General features: G+C 38.8%; 4 protein-coding genes and 1 long non-coding RNA gene across 16 annotated transcripts; 3 read left to right on the top strand and 2 right to left on the bottom strand.

The window, feature by feature from the left end:
- Positions 1 to 71: 71 nt before the first annotated feature.
- On the top strand, positions 72 to 3324 carry Polr3e (RNA polymerase III subunit E). 2 transcript variants are annotated; one of them, XM_078178132.1, is made up of 8 exons: positions 72 to 202; positions 517 to 773; positions 849 to 1042; positions 1118 to 1284; positions 1372 to 1570; positions 1642 to 1844; positions 1915 to 2078; positions 2138 to 3324. In XM_078178132.1, exons 1-8 carry the CDS (start codon positions 152 to 154, stop codon positions 2403 to 2405), a joined length of 1503 nt encoding a protein of 500 aa, XP_078034258.1. In that variant the 5' UTR covers positions 72 to 151; the 3' UTR covers positions 2406 to 3324. The 2 variants fall into 2 exon arrangements, with proteins under 2 accessions (XP_078034258.1, XP_078034257.1); XM_078178131.1 differs by having other exon boundaries at positions 1112 to 1284.
- A 1787-nt stretch (positions 3325 to 5111) lies between these two features.
- LOC144469407 (uncharacterized) lies at positions 5112 to 18476 on the top strand. Of its 4 annotated transcripts, XM_078179634.1 has the most exons (11): positions 5112 to 5283; positions 5430 to 6765; positions 7214 to 7696; positions 7770 to 8084; positions 8520 to 8638; positions 9589 to 9850; positions 14662 to 14869; positions 15502 to 15582; positions 16008 to 16202; positions 17116 to 17352; positions 17419 to 18476. In XM_078179634.1, exons 5-11 carry the CDS (start codon positions 8545 to 8547, stop codon positions 17635 to 17637), a joined length of 1296 nt encoding a protein of 431 aa, XP_078035760.1. In that variant the 5' UTR covers positions 5112 to 5283; positions 5430 to 6765; positions 7214 to 7696; positions 7770 to 8084; positions 8520 to 8544; the 3' UTR covers positions 17638 to 18476. The 4 variants fall into 4 exon arrangements, with proteins under 4 accessions (XP_078035760.1, XP_078035759.1, XP_078035761.1 ...); XM_078179635.1 differs by lacking the exons at positions 5112 to 5283; positions 5430 to 6765; positions 7214 to 7696; positions 7770 to 8084 and adding an exon at positions 8805 to 8839 and having other exon boundaries at positions 8554 to 8638; XM_078179633.1 differs by lacking the exons at positions 5112 to 5283; positions 5430 to 6765; positions 7214 to 7696; positions 7770 to 8084 and having other exon boundaries at positions 8533 to 8638; positions 8805 to 9850.
- LOC144469411 (uncharacterized) lies at positions 9920 to 17332 on the bottom strand. 2 transcript variants are annotated; one of them, XR_013493970.1, is made up of 8 exons: positions 17194 to 17332; positions 16629 to 17045; positions 15332 to 16215; positions 15085 to 15247; positions 12946 to 14982; positions 12701 to 12878; positions 11326 to 11850; positions 9920 to 11233 (listed from the first exon to the last, which is right to left on the bottom strand). It is a non-coding gene; the product is annotated as an uncharacterized LOC144469411 (long non-coding RNA). The 2 variants fall into 2 exon arrangements; XR_013493971.1 differs by having other exon boundaries at positions 16629 to 17041; positions 17194 to 17326.
- Positions 18477 to 18653: 177 nt separating the features above from the next.
- On the top strand, positions 18654 to 23299 carry LOC144469408 (luc7-like protein 3). 4 transcript variants are annotated; one of them, XR_013493968.1, is made up of 8 exons: positions 18654 to 19205; positions 19570 to 19818; positions 19905 to 20111; positions 20183 to 20344; positions 20428 to 20612; positions 20722 to 20810; positions 20928 to 21348; positions 21444 to 21604. XR_013493968.1 is itself a non-coding variant. In XM_078179639.1 (8 exons), the coding sequence occupies exons 1-7, from the start codon at positions 19101 to 19103 to the stop codon at positions 20999 to 21001; spliced, it is 1071 nt and encodes a 356-aa protein (XP_078035765.1). In that variant the 5' UTR covers positions 18654 to 19100; the 3' UTR covers positions 21002 to 21038; positions 22885 to 23299. The 4 variants fall into 4 exon arrangements, 3 of the variants coding, with proteins under 3 accessions (XP_078035765.1, XP_078035764.1, XP_078035763.1); XM_078179639.1 differs by lacking the exon at positions 21444 to 21604 and adding an exon at positions 22885 to 23299 and having other exon boundaries at positions 20928 to 21038; XM_078179638.1 differs by having other exon boundaries at positions 20928 to 21038; positions 21152 to 21604.
- Positions 23300 to 23400: 101 nt separating this feature from the next.
- Positions 23401 to 27061, bottom strand: LOC144469409 (mitochondrial glycine transporter). Of its 4 annotated transcripts, none has more exons than XM_078179643.1 (8): positions 26940 to 27061; positions 25952 to 26043; positions 24795 to 24913; positions 24640 to 24724; positions 24385 to 24564; positions 24133 to 24304; positions 23804 to 24063; positions 23401 to 23710 (listed from the first exon to the last, which is right to left on the bottom strand). In XM_078179643.1, exons 2-8 carry the CDS (start codon positions 26003 to 26005, stop codon positions 23684 to 23686), a joined length of 897 nt encoding a protein of 298 aa, XP_078035769.1. In that variant the 5' UTR covers positions 26006 to 26043; positions 26940 to 27061; the 3' UTR covers positions 23401 to 23683. The 4 variants fall into 4 exon arrangements, with proteins under 4 accessions (XP_078035769.1, XP_078035767.1, XP_078035770.1 ...); XM_078179641.1 differs by lacking the exon at positions 26940 to 27061 and adding an exon at positions 26424 to 26914; XM_078179644.1 differs by lacking the exon at positions 26940 to 27061 and having other exon boundaries at positions 25767 to 26914.
- Between the last annotated feature and the right edge of the window lie 43 nt (positions 27062 to 27104).

Here is a 27104-nt window from a genome sequence, read left to right as displayed (position 1 = left end):
ATGTATACAACTAGCGTATGGCGTAGTTCTAGATATTATCTACCAACGTTTCATCTCTATTATCTGCAGAAACGTGGTGTAAAAATCAGTGTTTGCATCGAAATACTCTTGAATAGTTCCGTGGGTTAAGGCAAAAGTAAAAACTGTTTAAATGTCTAACACTAATACCATGGAAAGTGAAAACGATCCCGTGGTTAACGAGGTACGTAAATTGATTTTAACATTTAGCCTTAAGTTACTGATCCTTTCGTAAAACGTGGTATTTGAAGGTTATGTATTTGAACTGTTTTGTGAGGTATTTCACTATATTTAATGAAATTTTTCATTTAGATCATAGACAAGCTTGAATTTTTATTTCTATAATACACGGATAAATATCCAACTCATAATTATACACTAATTATTCTGTAATTTAATAATTAATAGATACCTCAAGATATTGTTTTGGCTGAACCTCACGATTTTTTTTATATAATTACTTTAAAGGAAAAAATAAAATACATGAAATTTTTTCAGATTCCAGTGTTCCTCTCAAAAACACTTGCAGATAAGCTTTTTATTTTTCAATATCCTCTTCGACCTGCTAAAGATGGCTATGACAATGCAACTCTCTTAAAATCCTCAATAAAACCACAAAACCAGGAGGTTCTGTTAGAAATAGAAATAGATACTCATAGTGTTAATTATGACCAAAGTAAAAGTGAACAAATTGCTCTTAATGCAGACGGTGATGCAAAGGGTGATCAAGATGAAGGGGAGAGAGCATTTGATAGGTATTTAATATTATAAAACCTGAAAGAATTCTTCTACATAGAATAATTACACTATGAATAATATTTATGTTATAGTCATTTAATGGATAAAACAGTCTTACAGTCTTCACGTGCATTACCAAACTGTTGTAACTATGCAGTTGGTGTTTTCCAAGATGGAGAATTACATTTGACACCACTAAAAGGCTTGATTCAAATGCGTCCACAGTTCAATTATCTTGATAAAAGTGATAAACGTGTTAGAGAAGAAGCAAAAAATATTGGAGAAGGTAATTACTGTACATAATATATAAATACAAATGTAAATTAAATTAAGGAATGTAATTCTTAATTTATAGAAGCAGAAGAGGAGGAGGAGGGTCCAAAACAAGTCAATGTAACATTTGCCAGACAGAAACCAGAGTTTGTGAAAAAAATGCAAGAGCTGTCATTTCAGCATTATACTCAGAAAAGCCTAGAAGAGAGATGGATTCATACAAACTATAGTCCTGCAAATAGTAATCAAGCAGAGGTTGATATGACCTCCAATCTATTGTATTATTAAATATACATTAATTACTGTCAGTATGATGTAACATGCGCATTTGTTTCTTTTCAGCTTACACGTCTAGAGATGTTCTGCTCTGCAACAGATGAAACTGTAAATACATTAAATTTAACGAAAACGCAATACTTAGAATTATTAGCACCAAGAGTGAAAGAAGAACCATATTCAAAAACATCGGATAATACAACATCACTTAGTTATATTAGGACATTACCTCTACTAGATCAAATACGAATTCTTCTGAAAGATGGTCAGCAATCTTAAGATACATATTCATTACTTTTAGTGTAATTTTTATCGATCCAAATTAATTATTTCCAGCCAAAGTTATATCATTTGTACAGTTACGATCGATCTTATCGCCGGATCAAGAGACAGCATCTATTTTAAAATATTTACAACAGGTGGCTGTTTTAGTACAAGGCAATTGGGTTGTAAATAGTGAGCTACTGTATCCTAAGGATACGATATCCTCGCATAATGGCATTCCTGCTGAACTAATGTGTAGGGCTAGGGACTATATTGTAAGTATTGACAATTCTATAAATTACACCAGTTTGTACCAATTAAATTCATGAAAATCTATTATTTTAGTTATTATCCTTCACGGAACACGAAATTCTAGATAGAAAAACAATTTCTTCCGTAGTTAAATTACCAGCTGACGAAATCGATGAAATATTTTTAAACTTAGCGTTGCACGAGCCTAAAAATGGATGGCGACTAATAATTCCACCTACCAAGGAGTTTGCAGAGAGGTACTTCATTATAAAAACAAAGCATTATAGGACATAGTAACATGTACTTTTCTTTATAGGTATCCAGAGATAACACAAAGACAAGAAATGTTTTGGGAAGCGAAACGAAAGCATCTCCGCGAGGCGATGGAAGTTCAAAATCAAATTCCGCAGCGTCAGAGGCGAAAGTCGAATAGGGAATCTGTTGGATCTGAAAATGAGGAGAAAAATGTAGGTCGAGGTAGAAAAACGTTAAGGGATTCATCAATGTCTGACAATGACAGCGCGACAGAACCGGTGAAACATAAAAAAGTTATTCGATCTCGAAAAGTCTCTGAGACCACGTGACCAAAGCCGATGCGCGATTAAAGACTATGATCACGCAACGTGTTGTTAATGTATTTCGAATTGTAGAGTTATCACAGATACACACACCACTAGATACAGTATAACAATGTGTCTGCTTTGATACACTACCAAAATTTTACAATAGACGTACATCTTTAAATGACTTAAGTAAAGGGTTCTCTAGTCTCAAATGAACTGTCGAACTGCCAGCAATGTCTAGATTTCTGTTGTCCTTTGTATTTATAAAAGAAACTCGAGTCGCATTGTTTGCGTTTCGCAAGATCGTCTGTTACAGGAAATATGATAGCGAAAAATATTAATTTCCATAGTTATGGTATTATTTATTGAAGTATATACAAACAGATAGCAAAGGATGATTCTATCCCACGTGATTACCACAGAGCATTTATTATCTACTATCATCACACTGTCGATGGTGAAAACATGCCGCGTACAGTCAGTGGCAAAAATGTGGGTGACATTTACGAGTGCCATCTATTTTATGAATGGCATCTTTGTTAGTTAAAATTGGATGGGTTCCATAAAAATGACAATTTTTTATAAATTTATTTCTTCAGGGATTTAAATAAATTATTTAATAAATGTGATTAATTTTTCAATATTCTTCATTTTTTTCGGAATCTGCGTAATCTAAATTATTAACATTTATTGGTTGCAATTTACCAAGTGTATATAGACTTTTGTGACCGACTGTACCAGCCTTAAGATTGTATAAAGCACTCAATTATTGTTTACAGTGATTACTTTCGGCACATCGTGGATCGATAGTGCATCCGAAAGCACGGACTGAAAAATGACTGATCTTTTCTATTTTAATAAAAAGTATTTTTACGTGTTAAGAGAGATCGATGTGAGATCGAGATCAACTATAGACAGAAATATATGTATAAACCATCGGACAAATGCTGTATTTATTACTGCGACGTTAAAAATGTGTATATGTATACACAGATATATCAAGATATATTTCTATAAATTTTCCTGTATCCTCTCGTTTCTTCACGCCTGCTCATTATGACTATCACATCGAATACTTCAACATATTATATATTTGTTACTATTTACGGCATATCTCCAAATTTCGTAATATTTATCATGTTTGCATTAAGTTATTTTTCGTAACAATCTTACATAAAATGTTTTTTTTTTATCAGTCTAATCTCTACTTACGCGAAGCTGCGTTCAGTAGGGTAAACATTCATTGCCAGCTGGTATCTCCTGTAGTTACGTATAGCGCTTGCAAACACAGTTGCGAACCAGAAAATAACTGTACGAAAACACTAATTGGTAATCGGTAATTGGTTGATACATATTCTAATTCCATTTAGGAAGTTCAAAAGTACACTTGTTTAAAAACAGGAAGTGCAGAAACAGTTAACATTTACACTTACATCAGTTTATTGCATACTGGTTCCCTGAACTACTTGTTTCAGAAATATGTTATCGGGTGTCCAGGTATGCATGCATTATGCAACAATCTATCGCCTTTTGTAAACACGCTCAAGCATTCGCAAGTGAAATCGTGGCACGCAGTGAAAACTCCATCGGGAAATTAATATTAATTGCAATTTAAGTTTTAAATCCGTAATCAATACAATTTTCCTTCTTCTTTTGCTGCGTGCCGCGCTGATCGCTTTTAAAAGCGATCAAAACGATAGAAACGCGAAAGATAAGCGACATGGGCGAGGAAACTTTCGATTTCCGCTATCTCCTGTTGCAATAAAACATACCGCGTTGTGAGTTAACGAAACTTTTCCATTGAAAACGTAGTAAAGATTAATTTCATCTGGTTTGCATTCTTGCCCGTTAGCTGCCGTTAGCCGAGAAAGTAATAGCTGCGATTGTCCTTGAAGCGTTCGCAAAGATTATTACAGTCCTCGCAGCGTGTCGGATTAGATCCGCGGGACACGAGAGGAGAATGTCTTTATTCACGCGAAACCGATGTTGCATAATTTTTTGCGATGAAAAAAAGAAGGAACTTTCGTGGAGAAAGGGGACTTTCTTCATTCTGTTGCAAAACCGGACCAATTTGTATGAGAACAGAAGATACAGATACGTCAAACACGTTCTGGAGAGCAGCATCACGACGTTCAAACTTGACGTGTTACCGATAGACTGCGGATATTATGAATTTATAACAGAAAGGGATAGTTGACTCAGTTCCGCTTCTTTTAATATTTATTCGTATGATATTGATATTCATTAATTTACTGTCAAAATTATAATTTATTCCATTGTACAAATAAGTTCACGGCGTATTCTTTACGGTTTGCAAAGTAATCTCCTTACTGTAAAGATTGCAGTTGACTATTTCGACTAATTGGACTAAATTCTTAAAATTCAATTATGTCGCAACCAAAAATTCTTTTCAATTCACAAACTATTAATGCAATAATTTCTCGAACAGTGCAGGAGAGTAGAAATTCTAAATTAATTTAATTTTATCAATGAAGAAGTGGATGCATCGGATTTATACGCATGTGAAGGTCGTTCACCTGGATTGGTAACGATTACCGATATGTAAGGTGCATCAAAGAAACCTCGCGACGCAACACACGATGAGGTAATCGAATATAATAATCGTACGTCGATTGATCTTCCGTTTGATCGCACTTTTCGCTGTCTGCCTCCTTATTTCCTTTTTTTTAACCGCTCATTTGCATATTACAGGGGCGTAACCGTGGACAAACACACTTTCTCCCGTGGGTCCGACCGTCGGTGAAAGTATTTCTTACGCGTCCAGGGCACCCAAATATATTTGATCGGAATCAATGCTGTGGAACGATTGCACTGACTCTTTTTTTTCCACCTGTGAGAACAATGCTCTTCCCAGTCCACGTGAAATTTATAGAGACTGGTGAGTACAACTATAAAACCATTATTTCTCATTGATCTGAAGACAACGATTGTTGAAACCTTTGTATTCTTATTAGATCGTTTTAGACGATGCATTTTTTATCTGCAAGTTTAAGTCTAAAAATTAGGATATGTATTTTTCGACAGATAAAACTCAAGGAAAATGGTCCTCTGAGCCAGAAGTTTCTTGAACCGAAACTTTCCCCTTCGAGAAATGGAATTTCAGTGGCATTCCTTGCAAAGGGCGGTTCGAAGAACTTCAGGAAATCGTCGATTACGCCAGCGCCAACGCCGATCTGTAAAACTGCCGGCGTTTTACAAGGGAAACCATATTCTGCTTCAACTTGGTCTAAATTCATTCGCAATTACCAGAAACCGGTTTGCGGTCTGAAAGAGTTTAATTCTCTCGAACGATCGCGGTTTTCCGTGGAACATGTATGCGCCAAAGCGGGCGTAGCCCGAGTCTGGCAAAGCGAATCATTCGGTGCCATTGTTCGCGAAGGTTCAAACCCTTCGAACAAAGTGCCGAACGTGTACGCGTGGGTGGAACCCGTTCTATCTACGAGGAACAGTTTCAAAAATGTTTAGCGACGCGATTTGCCCGATGCCAGATAGAACTCTCAAGGATATCCGATCCGCGCCGGGCCTTTCGAACGACAAATTCTATCGGGGAACGGAATCCTGCAACGATTTTATGCCTCGGTGTACTGCAATGTCAATGACATCGAGGTCCCGACAAGAAAGTACGATTTTTACGGGGAAAAAAGTAGCAGATAGCGCGCAATCTGAACGAGACCTTATGTAACGTGATAAGATTGACGGAAACACGAGGAGACATGATCTGTGAAAAAGTGATCTTCGATAGTATGAAGATCGACTGAAGGTTTAGAAACAGTAATTTTATTCAAAGATACGTTCCTTACTCTTGTCTTACAGCTTTGTTCAATTGTCTGTAACAAGATTCCTCATCCAAATTATTTTCTATGTGTTTTAGGATTTCCCAGTTGCATAAAATGTTTATAGCAATCATTAGAATGTATCAGCCAGCTCCTCCAACTAGACCATGCGGTTCTATACATTGAAACAAAAGGCTTCAGCAAATTTAGATGCAGCAACAGCATCAACGTATTTGTTATCAACAATATCAAGCTTCCGTGCGGTTCTGGTGTTCGTCGATCAGAACTGAATAGCTCGAATTTGCATGACCGCGGTCTATTTACCAGAATAATCTGTGAAACTCCGTTGATTTAGTTTGTTTCTGCTACGAATTCGTAGAAAGTGGCAAAATGGCGACTGACGGGTGTTCCGTCGTGGAATTGTTTCTAAACTTTCTGTCTCGCGCGTACCGGGAGCAGGAGATTCGTCGATAACGAAAGACGTGTTCGACGCACGACTCGAAAAAGAAAGGGAGCTGGAAGAAAGCGTGCGAGACATCCGATCTTGTCGATCACGTCAATCGATAAAGGATCTCGGTTTCCGTCAGGTGAAAACAATGACCTTCGATAGGCGAGCCCGCGAGAAAGAAAGTCCCGAGCGATCTGTTTCCATGCGATTTCAATAAATTACACGCTAAGCAGCGCGTTGAATTCGTCGAGTCAAGAGATCCAAGAAAAGAGATCGAAAGTTCTTTGCAGGGTAGAGAATTTTCCGGTCGTCTTGTAGTCTATCATTCCGTAACTTATCTCTCTGGCTTATCGATAACGATGAATCATTCCCGGATCGTGAAAACGTGGCAACAGCTCTAGCATTATCTAGTTATAAAATCGATCATGGAAGGCTCAATAGATTGAGTGATTAGGATGATCGTAATTGTTTAATTTCGAAGTCAAGAGAAACAGAAGCCTAGTATTTCGTTCTCTGTATATAATTAAGCAATTTGTTCTGTGAAAGGTACGTAATTAAATTATACGAACCTACTTTCGAGATTTCAGTGGCAGAGCAAAACACGATCCGAGTGAAAAGCAATTAAAACATTTACGTGCATACGGGGAAGCATGAAGACGCGCGGAAACAAGGTCAGGCTCGATGCATATGGAAAATGAACAGTAAATCACTATCAACATTTGACTTTTTACCAATGACAAAAGCAATCTAGCTTTCATTATATTGTACATCCAACACGACTTCGTTCCGCAAGAAACTATGCTTTCTCTGGGGAATGACCAATTAATGATAAAAAAATCGCTTAAATTGGACACGGTACAATCAATGAACACCAACGACCGTAGAAAAATATGAAAGAAGTGTCAAGAATATATCTTATCGTTCAATTAAGTAAAAGCAGTAACCACAGCTTATGACGTTATTAATAAGTGTAGTCGCGCGTCTTCTATCTTCTACGATCGTACTTAATCGCGCAAGCGATCAGTCATTTTCGAATGTGTTAAAAATGGATGAGAACATTAAGACGTGCGGTAAGTGTAATTGAAGTGTTAACACTTTCCAAAGATCATTTTATTCGCAGGCATCATAAATTTTATGTTTCAGCTGTTCGTTGATTTACATTGATGTAATCATGGTGTACTTTGATCGTATACTAAAATTAAAAATTCCACCGTTTACTATCAGAAGTAAAAATTGAAGAAGTTCGCGAAGAAATCAAAATTTTAGAAACTTACGAAGAAGAGGATTAACAAAGGTCTCGCAGAAATAAAAATTCCATGTACGACGTGTCGGACAAAGTGTCGAAGAAATTGGACAACAGGCGTCCGGGTTCGCGATCGAAATCCGAAATAAAAGTGGTTGGATGCACAATCGAGATTAAAGTCACGTACGATTAATGCAAATAGAGGCGTAAAACAGGTGTGTGTAAAAAATATTGTGCGTCGAGATACGGCGACCTACTGCCGAAAGGAAATTTTCGTGTGGTAGAAAGTCAGTCGGTCTCGATCTTGTTTCGATCCTATTCGCACGGGGGGGGGGATACTTTCCGGAAACGATCAGGTGTAAGGTCCCGCGTGTATCCACGTAAAAAGTATCGAAAGGCCGTTGCTGTCGATGATGTAAGAATCGCATTGGGCGTGCTGTGAATTCGATATTTATTTTTCTGGCGGGGCTTCGTCAGAACATTGCTCACAACGCGTGTTCGTTTCCAGTAATTCGCAAAACGATTAGGATCTTCCGTGCTCTGATTTAAACGCATCACTGAACAAACAAAACGCAACATAGTTGTTAGAGAACCCTGAAAGAATTTTTTAAACAAATGAGAAGCAGCTCAGATTTTTTCTCTATTTGCAGAAACTCTTACAATGGGAGACGCATTATGTCTAGGAAAAATGAACGTTTGCACAAACATCCGCAGTCTGTTAACGGTTATTCGCACAGACAATTGAGCAGAAGCTTTCCTTTTTTGCCAGGTACGTTATTAGGTTTCGCAGAAAACGAAGCAGAGAAACTGCATCGTATGTTTGCCGAAACTCGAAAGTCTTTTACGATTCGATTAATTTCCTTTGTTCGAGTTTTATGTAGGCTGGAGTATCGGCCTCTCGTAGCAGTAAATTTAAATACGTTAATTTATTCCAGACGGGTACGTGGCCGTAGAAGAAAAATCGGTACTGGTATGCATACACTATCCAGATGCTGCTGTGATAATTTGCCATTTCACTTTCCTCCGAAGTCGGTATCACGCTCGTGCGCAAAGTCGATTGATTTCCAGAGTGGCGTACAGCTTCGCCGCTTTGCATGCACACGAATTTCTCCTGCAGCGGAATTTCTGTTGGAACTGCTTCCGATCAGATTTTTCCAGACGATAGAAGAATCAGTTTCACTCCGTTTTCCGTCTTTTCTATACGAGAACTCGCTGAAAAAAAACTGTTCTCACAAACATTTTCCTCGCGATCAATAACTGAACTTCCTCAATCAATTTCTCGGCTGCGACAGGCAACCGCATTCATAAACCGATAAATTACCGGAGGCGGCTGCAATCGTTTCCTTTGTAATCGTTGCGCCCATGAGATCCATCGAGCTACTGAAAAATCGTTTGCGCTAATGAAGATTAATAATCCTCGAGCAGCTAAAGCGTTGCTAAATAGATGTTCGACGGCGTTCGAGTCACGAGTGCCCCGTTCGAGCAGCTAAAAATGTCTAAAAATTCTGGAGATCGATTACCGATCTTGTCCACCGATTACGAGACAAATGACGATTTATGGTCGCGAATGTACAGGCCCGTGTATCTCGCTTCATCTCGCGGTGTGCAACGTGCGTGTCCTGTCGGACACGTTTCATCTCGCCGCGCGCGAAATTATCCGATCGAGGAGTGTCGGAAGATCGACGGGCCATAATTACTATACTTTTTCGTGTGTCATAGATTCCCAGCTCGTGACGAAAGCTCCTCATTGTTCGACGAGCCCGGGTTTTCGGCGGAACCATCGCGGGGATCCTTGTTACGCGTTCCCGGGACTGTACTCCCACCACCCTTGTAAACAGCGAATCCAGGTATCACCTGGTGGAGGTAACTTTCAGTGGGACACGCTATATAAGAGAATGAAGAACCGGCCGGCCCAAGATAAAGCTCGCGCGTTGTCAATCGTTTCGTCGTGCTGTTGCTCCTCTACCTTGGTCGTTGACAGGTAAGTGGGAGGGCTAGGAGAGTCGTCGATTTTTTTTCGAGAAATCGAGAAGCCAGAGGGGTGGCTGGCGAGGGAACGTGGAACCAGTGACGATACAGTGCAAGTGACGCATCTTGTCCCTTCTCGATCATTCGTATCCTGTGGAAAATTAGTGTACTTTCAGCCTCTTCCTCGTTAACCGTGCGGAAGGTCAGACGGAACGTTATTTTTAGTGCGATTCCAGTTCGACTATTGCGGATAGATCGGCAGGAAAAAATTCGCGAGACCAACGCCGTCATGCTTGGTGCCTTAGAACCGGTTGTGCGGGGGCGACCAGGAACTGCGCCGAGGAATTCAGGCATTTTTTAATTGTCGCCAGTGATAATTGCTTTGGAGGTCCTCCAATTAAAATTGTTCTAGCATTGGCATTTCGGTGGTCGAATCGGATGATTTAGAAGTAATCGTGTCGGTGGGTTGATTGGTATAAAAATCCCAGTAACTGTATCTGTCATTTCGATAGTTAGAAGAACCTTCGAGTTAATTGAATTGGTTCGAGACACGTAGTCAATCATTTTAATGAGCTAAATAGCAATGCGTGCCGGAGAGTTAATAATTAGAAAAATCTCTGGGTTTTTAATCATCCATTTGAATCAGGACACGACTAGTACAACACTTTATTCTATTAGCTGACCACCCCTTTAAAAACGTAACAGCAGAACCTTAGAAAAAATCATTTCTTTATTTTCTATTTTACTGAGGAGATTTTGGGTTTAGGGGGCGAGGCCTTCCAGATACCCAGAATGCTTAAAATTCTGGGCCGTTTCATTCATCAGAGCGTAACACGCGAGAGTAAAAGTCCACTAGTACGCCGAATACCGCAGACTGTGATACGTCGAATCGAAAATGTTGCCCCAACCGTAAAGCCTGCTCCAGATTTCCTTAAGAGCCCGGAGAACCGGCCGACCAGTTACGTGTGCCCTCCACTGATTATATTATACAGCCGCGTTCCCCTCGTTTGTAGTTACCGGGCAACTATCTCTTTTTTCATTATGCAATTGCTTTCTTTGCGGGCAACCGCCGCAAGAAACCCTCCGGATCAGCTTCCAGCGACGTTGTTCGCAATTTTATCGCCAGAACCACACGTTCAGCAGACGGACTGTCGTTAACTTCCTTGTGACACTTGCTTGGATTGCGCAACATCATCCCCCGGCGATCTGCTCCCTTTTCCTTACGCCACTTCGGCCGCGCTTTCTGTTAGAAAGCTGCGTCTTCATCTCGCTGACGATCCTTCTACCGAGATCGTACAGTAAAAGTCAATTAGTTTTCACTCTTCCCATATGCAGTTTTACTTTCCGAGCTGTCGATTAAGATTGGCGTAATTCAAGAGTTATCCAGATTCTGAAACTATAATTAGATTTATGAAGACTTTGTTCAATTGATCTAGATGGATAGCTGTCTAGTAAAGCTAAGTAATCGAATCAATTTTTGCCAACTACTTTTTTAGTTTCCGGGGGACAGTACAAATAGCCATAGACAAAGACATGTTCAGTCCTTGGATCATCGTTCGATCTTCCGGATCACTGGCTGGAGAAGAGGGTCTCGATCGAAGCCCCGAAGAATTCTGAGCCCTCCAGGGTCGGTCCTTTCTACGAGCGGACCTTGGTCGATATTGTTCCGCGATCTGCATGCGCTTACACGACTATTCAATTCGCAACACCCGATACAGATACGTTCCCCCGTTTTCCTTTTTCCTCCTGATGTCGATGCCATTTTTATACGCAGGCCCTCTCACTTTCACCCGAGCTACCGATCGAGTCTGCGTCCACCTCTTAACGATCGGCCGGTCGCCCGGTTTACGCCTAACTAGTAAACCCGGACTGCTCATTAAAAGTGGTAACCGCATTTTCCTGTGTCCCGCCGGTGCCAATAATTAACCATTTCGTCCCATAAGCGGACAGGTAAGACGTCACACGGAGCATTTTAAACGACGCCCGTCGTTTTACGTCACTACTTTCGATTTCCTAGAAAAATTATTAGTCTTATTAGTCTTCCTCCATAATGTCACGTGCCTGCAACTAATAAGGTGGTAATAGCAAGTCGTTAGTCGATGAGGGCCGAGATAAAATCGCTTCCACTGCTCTGGACGTTCTTGCTGTGTCTAGTTAATAATTTTGAAGAAGCTAGGATCGAACGTTATTTTCTTCGTCGATGATTTCGTAAAGCTTTGTTGCAGACACCGCTTGAAAGACTCAAGCGGTAATCTTACAAACGGTAATATACGCGAGAGCATAGACATTTTGAAAAGCCCACGTCGGGCAATTACGCATTAACGCCTCGCAAAGATTCTTAAAAGACCAAGTTGAATAGGTGACTGGGAGCATGAGCAGGATCCGCATGATCTGCATCAAGATTGTTGCGTAAAGTGTCTTCTGACACCCGGTAACAAGCGGACTACCTCCGACCTTTGTCGCCTGGTCAGGAAACCTTTAGGTACCCGCTGCCACACCGGTTGTTCGTCATCTTTAAAAGAAACCGCCGCCGGTTCGCTTTCGCCTCGCGGCCAAAAAATCACCGAGGATCGCAAGAAATGAGTTTCGATCGCGGGAACGTCGTACATCGGGATAGTTGTCTCGCTTTTACATTGTTCCGCGCCGAATGGTTACTCAATTTTTCATCATCCCGCGCATTTGTCACGCTTGTCGGAGGTTTCTTTTTATAAACGCACGGGAGATCTAACGGTGTCGGGGGGTCCACTCTCGAAGGCCTTTCAAATTTATCGAAAGCGCCGTATCTCCCCGCGATACATCATCGCACCGTTACGAATGAGATGTCTTCAGCGAATCGTGAAACCGCCGTTCGTGTTTTACGTACTTAGAAAGTCATGGTGCTTTCCACGGTGATCGCCGATGGTAGCACGCCGGCACGCGTCTTCCTTTCGTGGCGAACAATGAGGTCCCGCTGGTAGCCAAACGTTTGGATGCTGCGGGAGCTCTATTCAACGACTGCTCTTCGCCTCTTAGAGTGTATAAACGTCGTCTCTCTATTGTGTCTGAAACGCGAGAAATCAGTAGCTTAGATGTTTGATCGTGTCTCAGAAAGTCGAAGACAATAAATACCAGATATGAATCAAATGGACGAGCCAACTATTCAGAAAGTATCTGACTCGTTGCATGGTACTATGTGAACCTTGGTGAACTCCATAGCCGCGTTATATTTGTAGAATTCACGCTTTCTAGCAAGAATCCGGAGAGTTCAGAAATCTCGATATTAATCTCTGCTCGGTCGAAGAAAAATCAGCGGACTTGTTTATCGCGCGATCAAAAGCGCGGTTTAATCAGTACGAAGCCGGCCAGTTCCATGGGGTTCAACTTTCGAAGCGGCTATTTTCTCTCTTTCACGTCGGAACAAGTTGCGCAACGCGAAAAAGATACTCTACATCTCGTTCCGCAATAAAAATGCAATTTCACTCGATACGACCGCTTCACGGATTAACAGTTTTCCAATGCGACGAGTCCGGCCGATTCGATGGAAACGTTTGACCGAATCGAGCGAATCACCCGGGGCGCAGGAAAGTGCAGCAACCAGACGCAGAGAGATAGAGAGAGAGAAAAGGAGAAGCCTTCGCTCGATTTGGAATACGATTACGCCATTTCACCGCATTTCTCCGTGGCCCTCTTTCCCGCGAATATTCTGGGTCGTCGGCATTAAGCGCGAGCGAGCCCCACTCTCGGCACACTTGCACGCTTCTCTCGGACACCTGCAGCTGCGTTTCGCTAATCGCCGTGATGCGTCATTTTTCCGAGACGTGACCCGAGGCCTCTCGTTCCAGTCGCCTTCTTTACGAGCGGACTTTTTTGCAAACAGTGAAACCGCCGCATCGAACCGCTCGACCACCTAAATCGGAATCATCAATCTTGCTAACGGAGGATAATTTCAGATCGTCGGATCGGAATTGTTCGCGGGATTACGTGCAATTAACTCGAAAGCGATTGATTTTTGAACGATCTAGCATCGCCTTCGTGGTCTTTAGATTGCTATTATCCGCATGATTGCGCCCGGAGCTTGATCAATTAATACAGAGAGATTGGAACGAGAAACGGATCCGACGATTTATTCCCGAATAGGTCGAACGTAACTTTTGAAATCGTTGAATCAATTAGTAGATCCTCGAGACGATTGCGAGCTATCCTTTTTTTCAATTGTTAGAAATCGTCGATTAATAACGTAGAAATCTTGTTAACTCGGGGCGATAGCTGCACGCGTGTAGATGCAACATCTGAAACCACTGTGTTCGGGCAATTCCATTTTCGAACACAATAGATCATAATTCTTCAGCGTCCGCGCGGCATCGCTCATCAATCTCCACGAGATATTTACAACCTAATCTCGCATCAGCGTTCGTTTATTGTCTGCCTAATAATCCGTCTTCGGAGCCCGGGTGCAATCACAGTCGGGTGAAACACGGTCGTACAGCAGTGAAAGATGACTCGATCCACGAGAAAGAGGAATATCTCAGTGACTGTCCAAATAAGAAACACGTTTGCGAATCGATGCGGCGGATTAGTCGATATTTCCGCGACCTTCGGGATTACACGATTTCACTAAATCGTCGGATGATCCCGATTTTCAAGCCGCTTGCATCGTTGCTTTCCACGTAATGCCTGTACTTTATGGAAGATGTCAATGGCCAAGGTTGCTTTCTCTCGCTCCACTCGTCGAACACATAGCATTTGGTCGCGTGGATCACGAGAAAGTGCATGTCGGCCGCGTAATTTTACGCGACGCAGGATCAGCCATTGGAACTATACGATTGCTTTGCTACGTTTTTGCAGGATGTTGTGGTTGTGTCTAACAGCGCTGGCTGCCACCGCAGCGGCGCAGTCCTCCTACGATCTGGACGGCAGGGTGCCTTATCCTGGCAAATCCTCCAGCCTGGGACCCCTCTACGGAGGTCAAGGATTCCGTGATAACAGCTACGAGGACAACATCGTGACACCCACGCCGACGCCGGCATACAGACCTCCCGGCAGCCAGCAAGCCGTAAGTTCGATGTTACACATTCTACCGCAAATTTTTCAACATTCTTCTTACCCTATCCAGAGTCTTCGACTCTCTGTGTACTGTTCTCGCGAACTCGATATCATTATGCCAATCTGCAATACAGTATAACATTTATCAACGATTTTGAGGAATAAGGAAACAGCGGTTTGCTAAAACGTAAGAGGCGACATGATCCGCATAAATCAAAGTTCTACCAGTCGGTCGCAATTCTTCCTGATCCTGCGGAAACGGCGATCGGGTCGGTAATTGCCTCCCTATTTCGTCGATCGGTCCCCAGAACCGTCGATTTACATAAACAGCCGCGGTTTAGCTGTGAATTCCTTTTCCCTTTCGCTTGGAACATTCTCGCTTTCCGATCTGCTCCAATTTCGAATATTATTAGCCCCGATGAAAGAAGTTGGATCATATAATATTACGTTACAACGTTATATAAGGACTTACGTAAAAATAACCGGTTGCCTCGAAGTACTGTCTGACAAGCGAGTTCATTCGTTGCAGCTGCGTAACAGGCGCCTGAACCTTCGTTCATGGTTCCATATACATACATACATACGTACATGGGAGAAACCAAATTCCCCGATTAACCATGGTTCTGATCCTTTTTTGTCCAGTTGTACCGCAAACCGGACCAGGGTGCCATCAGAGTGAACGGACCGCCAAGAGGCATTCTTCGCGGTGGACAGAATCCTCAGGTAAACCGAGCGATCATTTTCACGCTGTTTATTGTTTCGCGCCGGTGATAAATACGGCAACGAGGGGAAAATCCTTTCACCGAATCTCGGCCGGTTATGTAATTTTCATAAGCAATCGAAGAAACATCCATTGTTCGCGGTTTCGCACAATGCCGGTGCCTTGCGTAATGGCCAGACATTATGGTTTCGCGAGAATCGGTTCGGGCTTCTTTTATCGCGGTGATTTCGAGCGATTAGCGTGTCGCCCGGAACGGTCATCGGGGAATTAAGTAACGATCGTTTGCGGTCGAACCAATTTCACCGGTCCAGTTATCTTTCGGCGAACCGAATTGGGAAATGAGGGGTTCACGCCAAGCCTTTCTATTCTCCTCGGCGACGACACTGACTTCCACGGTGTTATTAACTCCGTCGTTCCACGGTTGAAGGCCGAGGCTGAGGAACTCGAAGAAAAGGAGGAGCCCGACCGTCTGACTCTCCTGCTGCCCCAGAGCAAATTCGATTGCGTGAACAAACAGACGGGGTATTACGCCGACGAGGACCTCAACTGCGAGGTCTTCCACTACTGCCAGGACAACGCGAAACACTCCTGGATCTGTCCCGAAGGATTCACGTTCCATCAGGTACGAATCGCAACTGAAATAAAATTGTTGCGATCAACAATAGTTATATAGTTATAGTTAGACTGCGGATTTTTGTGGGAAATAAAAATGAGCAAAATTCGCAATCTACTTATTAGAGCGTTACAGTCACTAAAAAATGTCCAAACAGTTAAGAAGTTCCTTTAGCATATTCCAGCCGGTGGCTACAGCTTTTCTATTTTAAGTTCAAGGTTTCTATTAATACCGTCGTATATGAAAGTATTTTCTCTAAATGATTATCCATAGGAGAAAGTGCTCTAAGCTGTGAGACCATTAAATAATATCTCAATGCACCGATAGAAACCATTCGGTTCAGTCTCCGACCGTTTTTTTCTGAAAACATGCTTCTTTGAACCTGCTACTTGTGATTCAGTAATGGGACAGCGGCGATCAATTATGTACACTTACCGACTGCCAAAGCGAGTTTATGGGCAGCCGTTTCAACGATCCCACGAATGCTATCCTTTTCCCTTGAACCACCCCGGTCAGGTGAAAGCGTCCGTGAAAATAAACGTCGCGTTATACTCGTACAATTAGCCTAGCCTCGGATACCATTGATAAGGAAATTTCACCTCTCGTGTACGCTTTGATGTACGTTTTCACCGGGCCGTTTCCTGTTTCGTGTACCGAGCCGAGCGAGCTGCTGAGGCCAATCATAAATCGCGCGATCGGTTTCCTGATACCAGACTATAGTTACGCGTTTCCGGGATAATCAGTCCACGCCCATTTTCTTGCTGCGGGAAAAATGAAAATAGAGGGACCGTGGAAACCCCTTTCTCTCTGCGTGTCTCGAGGCATTCCACATTCCAAATGCCTTCTATCTATCTGCAATTAGTACGTGACTTAAAAACTAAATAGAATTTTTTGGAGTTTGCTGACAGGTTCTTTTTCACAGGTGCACTTGATCTGTATGCCACCGAGCGGTGACATAAGCTGCAAGAAGAGCTCGCAATATCACTTCGTCAACGAGTACCTGTACAAACCATTGAATCAGCAAGAGGTTGAGACAAAACCGAATGTAACCCTGAGATACAGCGAGAGGTATTTCCCAGCTGATATTCATGCTGACGAGCGCGAGACTGGTGACTACCAGATCACACCATCTGCTCCCATTCGTCGTCCATCGCAGCCGGTAAAATATTTTCCTGTTTTTACCTATGACAAGTGATTATAGGATTAACGAACATTATTTTGGCAGATCTATGCAAGCTCACAGCCAGCACTGAACAGCATTCCAGCCTCGGCTCGCCCTCAGTCCCAAGGACTCCCACAATTCCGTCTGCCATTGAACCAGGTGTTCCGCAGTCCTGAAGAAGTGAACATTCCTCTTCAACAGAGACGCCCGCAGCCTCACCATCAGCCTCAGCCTGTGAGGAGATACCCTCAGGTGCGACCTGATGACGAAGAATATGAGTAAAACAGGATCGGCAGGATCAATTGAAATAATTATCATTCATCGTCCATACTCACCGTTGCGTTTAAGTCATTAATAGACTGTGGAAGTTTGTGCAAACATATTTAATCATAGAGAATTGAACGCTCACAGTAAATTCGAAACGCGATATTATGTTAAATATCATGAAATATTTTGTGAATTGCTTGAAAGACTTATCTGCATTATAAATTGTATAAAAATCCGCAGTCTATTGATTACATTTGCTGGAATCTCATCGTAATTATCGCGTCGAAATTGAAAACGTAAGGAAAAGTAATTACTATATATTTATTCGAGTGGATCGTAGCTGTGTACGTGGTATAAATTAATCGTAGAACATAAATTATTCCACACTTTCATTCTTCATTCCGTAGTACACCGATTAATCCCTTAGATCGAGATCGAATCGAGATTGTGATCGAAACATCGAGTAATATTGATGCATTAAGTTATATTTACCAGCTTGTTGTGGTGTTTTTAAGGGGTCCGAGTCTATTTAGAAGATCATCCGATAATTATCGAATATCCGCGCAAATGATCAGTGATAATTTTAATGATATTACAAGCGGGTACGCTAACATGTAATGTATAATCGATATTAGCATAACAGTGATGACCAATAAATTGTTATTGCGTTATTTTAAACGGCGCTTACTGTTTTATGAATGCGATCGCGAAGCTGTTGGTGATTATGTAATCGACTTGTAAGAATAATTACAATTAAATGTGCGAACCAAAAAACATTACCGCCAATTTAAATTGGACAAGAAATTTAAACAGATGGCGCCCGTATGCGGGGAAATAATCAAATCACCGTATAAAAGTTTTCGCTGAATATTACAAATACGAAAAACCTGTGATTTAAACAAATGAAATGATTTTTCTATTTTCATCAAGAAGGTAATATCGACTCCAGACATTTGTACGTATGTATATAATTAATAAAAAAAGCAATTGATGTAGTGTTTTGAATCACACGGTAAGTGCAGTTGCAAGAACGTCGCAATGAGATTCTTGTTGTATTCTTTTCTTTCCTTAAAGATTATCAAACCGTGAAACAATTTTGCAAAACAATTGACAGAGATGCTGAGAAAGCTGTAATTTGTTTAAGATTCGTCGTTAATCAAATTGAACAGCCGCAAATCTGGAGTTTGCATTGTTTGTCCTCACGCATGTTTGATGTGTAAGCTGCCGCCATATTGTTTGCATCACTACTGCCTTCCGAGCGAAAAACTTCGGGGTTAGAACGTGTGTGTCGATAGTTCGTTTTGGTCTCTCGGTGTTCGCGTACATCCTTCTCGAGTTTAACTAGATTTATACGATCTTGTCGTTCATTGTTCGTTCCACGCGAACAACGAGTAGTACGTTCTTGCCTTGTATGCGTTGTTTGTGCGTTTCGGAATTATTCTTGATAAACGACATTCAATTGCGAATATTATCGGAATATGGCTGCTGCTGCTGCTGCTGCTCTGCTCGACGAGCTCATGGGAAGAAATCGGAACGTTCTTCCCAATGAAAAACCAAAGGAACTCAATTGGGAAGACCCGGAGGTAAATAAAAATATCACGTCGATTATGCGATCGTTAAGGGGTTAGGGCACTGTAGAATCCCAAGAAATTAGAAAATTTGTTTCCGGTCAAAAAACTAGTGTAAACCTTTGAAAATAAAATACAAAAAGTCCTAGCTCTTAATTCACGCTCGATAGTACAGAACTAGAAACGTATGCGTATGCCTGAATACATACATATACATATGTATATCGATTTTAATCTTTGACCCTTTCACAGCTTAATAAAATAACAAAAACTATTTTTAAAATTATCGACTTTCTTATGAATGAAAACGCATTTATTTGTACTTAATCATTTCGAATTGATATCATCGTTTTAACATTTAACTGTTTTCCTGTTTCAGTTCTGTAAATTGTATTTAGTGAAATTTTGTCCTCACGACCTGTTCGTTAACACAAGGGCAGATTTGGGAGCATGTTCTCGTGTACATGACGATGAGGCCAGAGAGTTGTTTGAGAAAGCACCTTACTCATATCGGAAACAACAATACGAAGACGAATTCATTAGATTTTGTCAAAGTATGTTGAATGAAGTTGAAAGGAAGATCATAAAGGGAAAACAACGTTTGGCTCTTATTGGAAGAACAGAAGCTGTAAGAATAACTAGTTAAAGTTGTAATATAATGAACATGAATTTATAATTTCAAAAAAAGACTAATAATGTCCCTTATATTTTTAGCCTACTCTAACACCAGCACAAACTCAAAGAAATGAAGAACAAATTGCTTTATTAACTGAGAAGATTAATAAATTAGTGGAGGAGGCAGAGCAAAGTGGTATACAAGGCAATGTAGAACAAGCACAGGGCCTAATGAGATTATGTGACCAGTTAAAGGAAGAACGAGAAACGCTCCGTAAATCCAATGACAATAGTCACTACAATCAAGTAAATAGTATATAATATTTACTAAAACAAATAGCTTTAAGATCATGTGAAGGCAGGTATAATGTTTTCAGACTGCTGAATTAGCTGCAGCACAAGAAAAGCAGATGGAGGTATGTGATGTGTGCGGTGCATTTCTCATTGTTGGTGATGCTCAACAACGAATTGATGATCACTTAATGGGTAAACAACATGTTGGATATGCCAGGTTGAAAAGTGCTCTTCAAGAAATAATGGTAACTTGATAGATATAATACAAATACTGTATTTAATTATTGACGCTATTTAACACGTTGACACTATAAATATAACTTTGCAGAGTAAACGTGAAAAAGCACGAGATGAGAAAGAACAAAGACGAGAAGAAGATAGGAAACAAAGGGCGCGGGCTAATGAAGATCTCGACCGACGAAGAAGGGACGGAGACAGAGATCGAGATAGAGAAAGAGATAAACGTCGTAGGCGCGATGATGATAAAGGCAGACACGATTCAGGCAGTCACAGGTAACTAACTATACCTATATCAAGTATGAGTACTACTTCATAAATATCCGCGAAGCGGTTCCATATTGAGTATCTAGTACAAACATTTACGGCATTATATTGTATTTAGAAATTCTGGACATAGAAGTAGAAGCAGATCAAGAGATAAACACGATAGACATCGAGATGATGATAATCACCGCCGTCATCGAGATAAAGGTAAGAATATAATATGTTGTTAACAGTTTAGCTACCAGGAATAAATAATATTTTTGTAAAATGTAATAATTCCTTTTGATACAATACAGTCATTACAGAGCTTATTAATATTTTCAGGGAGTCGTGACCATCGAAGCTCGAGTCACCACGCTCGTCGTCGCCATCGATCTAGAAGTCGAAGTCACAAGTAACTACTCTTGATTGGTTAGTGAGTGAGAAGTAAGCCAGGTATGCACTAAACAATATACCATTTTCGTCTCAATTACTGTACAGGTTCTTTACCAGGTGAGTTTCATTAGATGCACATAATTTATACATGATAATTATCTGTAATTTTGAAGAATGGCATAGTCACAGCGAGCCAGTCTCTGGTCCTGCCTAATAATCGGAGAAACACTCTTACTAAATTTCATATGGACCTGATTGTACAGCGTTTAATTTTCAAAGTGACGTGCTTGCTCTATGTAACATAGTACTGAAAAAAGGTGCATCGAGGTAATGTCGAGCGAGGAGTAGTAAAGTCGTTCCCATACGAAAGGTATTTTTATCATGTAGTATTATAGATATTGTCTACAGAGCAAGATAGGAGAAGGTATACCTATGCTTGCTTTGATCGGTTTAATGTCTTCATAGGGTAAATCAATTATATAATTTCAACGACAGCATAGCTTTTTTATCGAAAAGAAATTAGTGGTTTAGTGGAGGAAAACAGTGCCTACTTCCGTAGACCTGCCACAACAGTGCCCTGTGTGACTGTGACTATACAATCCTAGCTTCTACTACGCATTTCTGAGGTATTTATATCGGAATGATAATACCAAACATGTCCTTTTATTAGGAAAATTAGACATTTTGAAAACAGTGATCTTTATTTTGGAGCGATACTCGAGTGCTTTAAAAGTTACGATAACAAACTCCTGCTCTTACTTTCCTTATTCCCTAATTGTGATTTATTGGAGCATATTCAGTTTAAAGCTGAGCTAATCTACGTACCAACTAGCGAGGGAAGTTATGTAGGTTCAATGGAGGGTAATTTAAATAATTCAACTTTAGAACAAAGAATCCACACGTATAGTCCAGAGATATAAAACCGACTCATTTAACAGCCGTCCCGGCTATGATTGACGAAGTGAATGAATTAATTGGGCTTGTAAGTTGGCATATAGTCGCAAATCATATCAGTCAATTTTCTTCTGAACTTTATTCAGAGAAGTTCGTGAATATTTTATCACATGTATCATGCTGAATACTCTTCTTCCCTTTGCATGCCTTTTTTCTTCGCTACTTTTAGTTCTGATAGACTCAGGACATAGGCGAAGCTCAGTGAATTTTTCTAATTAGAGAGTCGTGATCTTTTAGCGTCATCGTACATCAATTCGAAGGTTGATGACAGGTTACATGGAATCATGTATTATATGTATATGTATGATGGTGCTCCGTGGAGATCCCCTTAAATCGTATCTTGTCTCATTCTTTTTTGCCGTGTCCTCATTCCGGCTTGATAGAAGACTCATACTTTATACGCGCACTACATTTGTGTGATTCGTGTTTGCTCATAATAAATGATACACACATACAATAATCTGCTTTTCGAAGCAACTAGATATAAAGATCAGATTACAAAAGTAATAGCTTACAACAGAAGATCATCTTATATTGTCACATTGAGATGAATGCAATTCTACACTTTGGAAAGAATTAACTCCAAGAATGTGCTAACTTAGTTGTTCAAATATTAATATTTTTTACATTGATTTTTACATTCACGGTTTATATCAATTCCTTTATTAACAGCTGTACTGTTAAGGACAAACATTTAAGTTTTATATATATCATTTTTCTTTTCAATGTTACGACCGAAGATGATCATTTTTAATTTATTATCTGCTTTCCCACACATGTAGCCGACAGAAGTATGATATACTTTTTTTTTAATTATTTCGTCTATTAAGGCAAGGTTAACAAATAATATACAGATACACGTTATCTAGGTGTTTGGTAACAATCGAAATTAATATGAGATGAAAACAATAATGGAAACATAATCTCTAATAAATGTGTTGTCTATTTTCAGACAAAAGAGGACATACCATGGGGGTGTAACCAATGCAACAGGCTCACTTGCACACTGCTTAATATAATATTAAGGTAAAGATTTTGCATAATCTACAAATTCAAATGAGATCGTGATTTTTATACGACTGCGCCTGAATTAATTTTCACCATGTTGCGCTGCTTTGAAATTAATTACAGAGAAATAAAATATCATGAAGTTTGATTTCGAATTAGCATTATCAACGTTATGTCACAAATATCAGAAATATGTTTAAATCAATTTTACTAGCAGTTTATTCATATTTGATGCAAATGTTACTTTTAGATTATCTGTATATATATACATATATATACATATATTAAAACAAAGACAGCAAGGTAAATTGTTTATAATTTGCATTGTAATACTCGTAAGATTGTTAATTGAAATTAATAAAACAGTACTGCTATAAAAAAAGACGTACAAATACTTCTAAAATAATCAGAACCCAATGATTATGGATAGATCAATGAAAATGTATAACACTGTGTAATATTGAAGGAACTGTATAATTTATTAAATAAGTATATACAACAATAATACATTAACGAGCGATAGGATATACTCTATCTAAATACTGTACATAGTAGTAATATTTGCTATATTACAATTGTTTGCTATTATCAAATCTTTGTACAAACTAAAAATAGTGTACATCAAGTGTAAATAGTTGGTTGAGCGACTTTCGATTTGCTGTGTATCAATTGTTCACTTACACCCAGCTTTCATGTCCACAGACACCAAACAATTTATAGCATACCATTCAATGGAAACAATTTTATTTAAGTCCCATACTTTTTGTAACCTAAAGATAATATATTAAATAATTAGTGTGACCTGTTTTTAGAATTGTCTTAATAATAAAAGAACAGAAAAGATTTGACAAAAGTTATGCTACCTCTTCATATACAGTCCAAGCCATTGCAGTTACTAACGTCCTTCTCAACATTCGTGGCACAATACCTTTGAAATATCCCAACACACCATACTTTTCGTAAACCCTGAAGATTGCGTTACGAAGGCCTTTAAATTCGTTCGGATATAACTGCATCTTCGTTTTAATTACGTCAGCTGGTTGTGTAACAGTAGAAGCAAGTATTCCTGCTAGTATTCCACAACTAAAATGTATGGGAGCTGACAATTTGGCGCATGGTAAATCTAGAAATAAATATATGCGTTATAATTATGTCGTAGAAATTTAATTGTATTTTTTGTAGCAGCAATTACCTGTTTCCACGACGATACTTTTTAATCGAGTGTAAAACATGAGATAAAGTCCACTAAAAGGAGCGTCTCTTAGTAATGTCGGTATTAATCCGCTTGAAAGTCCTCTAATTCCCTCCTGCTTGTAAATTAATCTCAGTGCTTCTCTCATGCTATTGTACTTATAGACGTCACTCTATAAAATCAAATTGTTATTACTAAATTATTTGCTCTTAAGCAAGTTTTATTAAGCTGAAAGCTGACTATTATACATACTTCAAAACGCGTTTTCACTACTGTTATTGGAATTAATAATGCACCGGACATAGATCTTGCGGTAATGCCCAAAAACATAGCTTCTGTTGAGGTGAGAGGATCTTTTAAATGGAATGTGTGCTTTAACCAATGTATAGATGAAAAATACAATCCTACACCAGGAATGACTCTGGTAATAGACTAAAAAAAAATATTTCCAATAAGTATTATTCTTTAGCATATTTATGTTGAGTAACTATTGAATTAACTACTTACTGGGGTCATACCCCTCCAGAGTCCGAACACATGTTCTTTTTCAATTATATGGATTAAAGTTCCTACTGTCCCACTTTTTGGAGAGCTAACAAAAGGATATAATGAATTAAATTTTGAATAAATCGATTTAAAAATTGAGAATATCTTTTACTTACTCAAGATGAAGGTTCACTCTACTTTGAAGTCTAGTTTTGATAAGATCTAATGGTTGAAACAAAATAGTTGAAAATGTGCCAGATAATGAACCCGCGAGAAAAGACTTCAATATAGGATACTAAAAAGAAAAGAAAATATTCGTCTATTATAATGTATTTTACAGAAAATCTTGTTACAAAAATAAGTTCCGAACGTTAAATTTGTAATGGAATAGATAGTGGTGTATCAGTGTCATTGTCACTGCAATACATATGTCATTACGCACTATCTTGCACGAGTTTGCTCACGTGAATACTAAATTTCCTTTCAAACGTCGATATAGTCATTATCTACAGAATAAAGTCCCATAGGTCATCATTATTTGTAAAGACAACTTTTTTCTCTTCACAAGCATGATATACTAATTGTGCTTGTTAGTTGTAAAGTATTATCATAATATTTTTATGTGGGAAACTTATATTCCGTTGCAATTAACATATTAATTTTACTATTGCCATACCTCGCAAAAATTTAATAATAATTTTATTTTATAATAATTCAATGTTCATGATAGTCGTAGAATAGATAATGAATTATTTTCTTTTTCAGCTTGTACATGTAAGTTTGGGACATTAAACTTACAAATTCATAATACAAATGAACACATGAGACTAAATGGTGGACACAGCTCCACATTTATCATCCTCCATCCAGTACATCCTTTGTAATTAGAGGTATTTCTCATAGAAATATTTAAATTATTTTTATTTCATTCAATATTTATAGGAAATAAATTTCATTAAAGCTGTTAAAATTTTATTTGTAATAATTTTATGGTACCTCAATAATTTAGGGAAGCAACAAAATTTTTGTATGAATGCAATAAGAAATAATTTCTATTATTACAATTTATATAACTAAATAAATTATACATACTAAATTATAGTCCACAACAAATTCATATTTTGAAATTTGAGAACTAGAGTACTTACAGATACCACAGCTTCCATGATAATGTAAAATGAACAGGAAACTTGGAAAATAAATATATTTAAGTTGGAGTTGTAATAAATCAGGGTGTCCTTTAGCGAATCACGAGACTGAACTATAATGTTCTTTATGCTTCCTTTGGTGTCAGTAAGATACTGAGTTCATTGAAAATGTGACTGCTACTTACATCTTCTCGTATCTTCGTTTCACCACTTTCGGGGTCAACAGTATAACCCTGCATGTCAAAACATAGTCAGGCAAAAGGTCCAAAAGATCAAGCTGAAACGTGAGTTAAACGTGACTTAGTGGTAAACGTGACTTTACTCCATTATACGGTTTATCTAAAGATATGGAAGTTTCATAAGTACACTTGAGATATATTTAAACATTTTATTATATGATTAAATGATAAATCCACAAATTATTGTTGACAGGCATATTTTTAAATGTTCTAAAATAGTAAAATATTTATAATTTTTAACGAAGAACAATTGATGTATCAACATGTAATAATCACAGATAGGTTAGAATGAAAAAATTTACAATGCAAAGTTCTATTGTACTTCATTTATCATAAATTCACTTTTATTTTTTACAAATATACTACTTAATTATTATACAAGAGGTAAATACGATATTATTATTGTAAAACCCCATACTTTGTAAATTTATTCACGGATATTTAATATCATAAAAACATCATCGACGACGGGAAAAAAATGAACATGTGTTTAAAAAGCCTCAAAATGATAATGGTTTTCGTTATCTACTGCAGTATTAAAGTCTTTGAGATCGACATAAATTCTTTATCAATGTTCATCAATAATGTGCAAATAAACATGCGTATTCCATGACGTATTGTTTGCTCCATATCTACATTTCACAATTGAAAATTAATTAAACCATTTGTCTGGTAAATAGATTGCGTAAAGTTTCTAGAAATCACTGTATGCAAGCTTTTATTGTAGCCACTTTAAAATACGTGGTCAAATATGTATGTATTTATGCGCATACAAATTTCATACATCTACAATTCTGTTTTATTCAGATTGATACAAGTGCCTAAAATAGATATCTATTACTTGAGTAGTAAATGTGAAAATTAATATAAATATTACAATGTGCAACTTTAATAATGATGGATATGTTTTATGTATAAAATTAGAATTACATACTTGCTATATATTTTCATATAGAAAAACTAAAAATATACATTGTAATGTATTTCTGAGCCCTTTGCACTTGGCTCGACACAATATGGTGAGGTAATAATGTACATATAGAATTTTTATTTATTTTATATTGTAAACAACATAAAATTCGACTGTACATTACAGTCG

This window comes from Augochlora pura, chromosome 4 (genome assembly GCF_028453695.1).
Source record: "Augochlora pura isolate Apur16 chromosome 4, APUR_v2.2.1, whole genome shotgun sequence".
NCBI classification, from domain to species: Eukaryota; Metazoa; Arthropoda; class Insecta; order Hymenoptera; family Halictidae; genus Augochlora; species Augochlora pura.
Note: the sequence above shows the minus strand (reverse complement) of the source record. Positions and strands in the feature narration are given on the sequence as shown.

Bases quoted from the DNA above. Each gene is read 5' to 3' on its own strand.
- LOC144469408 (XM_078179639.1), top strand. From the start codon at position 19,101: ATGGCTGCTGCTGCTGCTGCTGCTCTGCTCGACGAGCTCATGGGAAGA. The intron at 19,819-19,904 runs GTAAGAATAACT...TTATATTTTTAG, and splicing joins TTATTGGAAGAACAGAAGCT to CCTACTCTAACACCAGCACA. The intron at 20,112-20,182 runs GTAAATAGTATA...TAATGTTTTCAG, and splicing joins ACAATAGTCACTACAATCAA to ACTGCTGAATTAGCTGCAGC.
- LOC144469407 (XM_078179633.1), top strand. From the start codon at position 9,417: ATGACGATTTATGGTCGCGAATGTACAGGCCCGTGTATCTCGCTTCAT. The intron at 15,583-16,007 runs GTAAACCGAGCG...CCACGGTTGAAG, and splicing joins GCGGTGGACAGAATCCTCAG to GCCGAGGCTGAGGAACTCGA. The intron at 17,353-17,418 runs GTAAAATATTTT...TTATTTTGGCAG, and splicing joins TTCGTCGTCCATCGCAGCCG to ATCTATGCAAGCTCACAGCC.
- Polr3e (XM_078178131.1), top strand. From the start codon at position 152: ATGTCTAACACTAATACCATGGAAAGTGAAAACGATCCCGTGGTTAAC. The intron at 774-848 runs GTATTTAATATT...TTTATGTTATAG, and splicing joins GGGGAGAGAGCATTTGATAG to TCATTTAATGGATAAAACAG. The intron at 1,845-1,914 runs GTAAGTATTGAC...CTATTATTTTAG, and splicing joins GTAGGGCTAGGGACTATATT to TTATTATCCTTCACGGAACA.
- LOC144469409 (XM_078179643.1), bottom strand. From the start codon at position 26,005: ATGCAGGGTTATACTGTTGACCCCGAAAGTGGTGAAACGAAGATACGA. The intron at 24,914-25,951 runs GTAAGTAGCAGT...TTTTCTTTTTAG, and splicing joins AAACGAAGATACGAGAAGAT to TATCCTATATTGAAGTCTTT. The intron at 24,725-24,794 runs GTAAGTAAAAGA...TCCTTTTGTTAG, and splicing joins AGAGTGAACCTTCATCTTGA to CTCTCCAAAAAGTGGGACAG.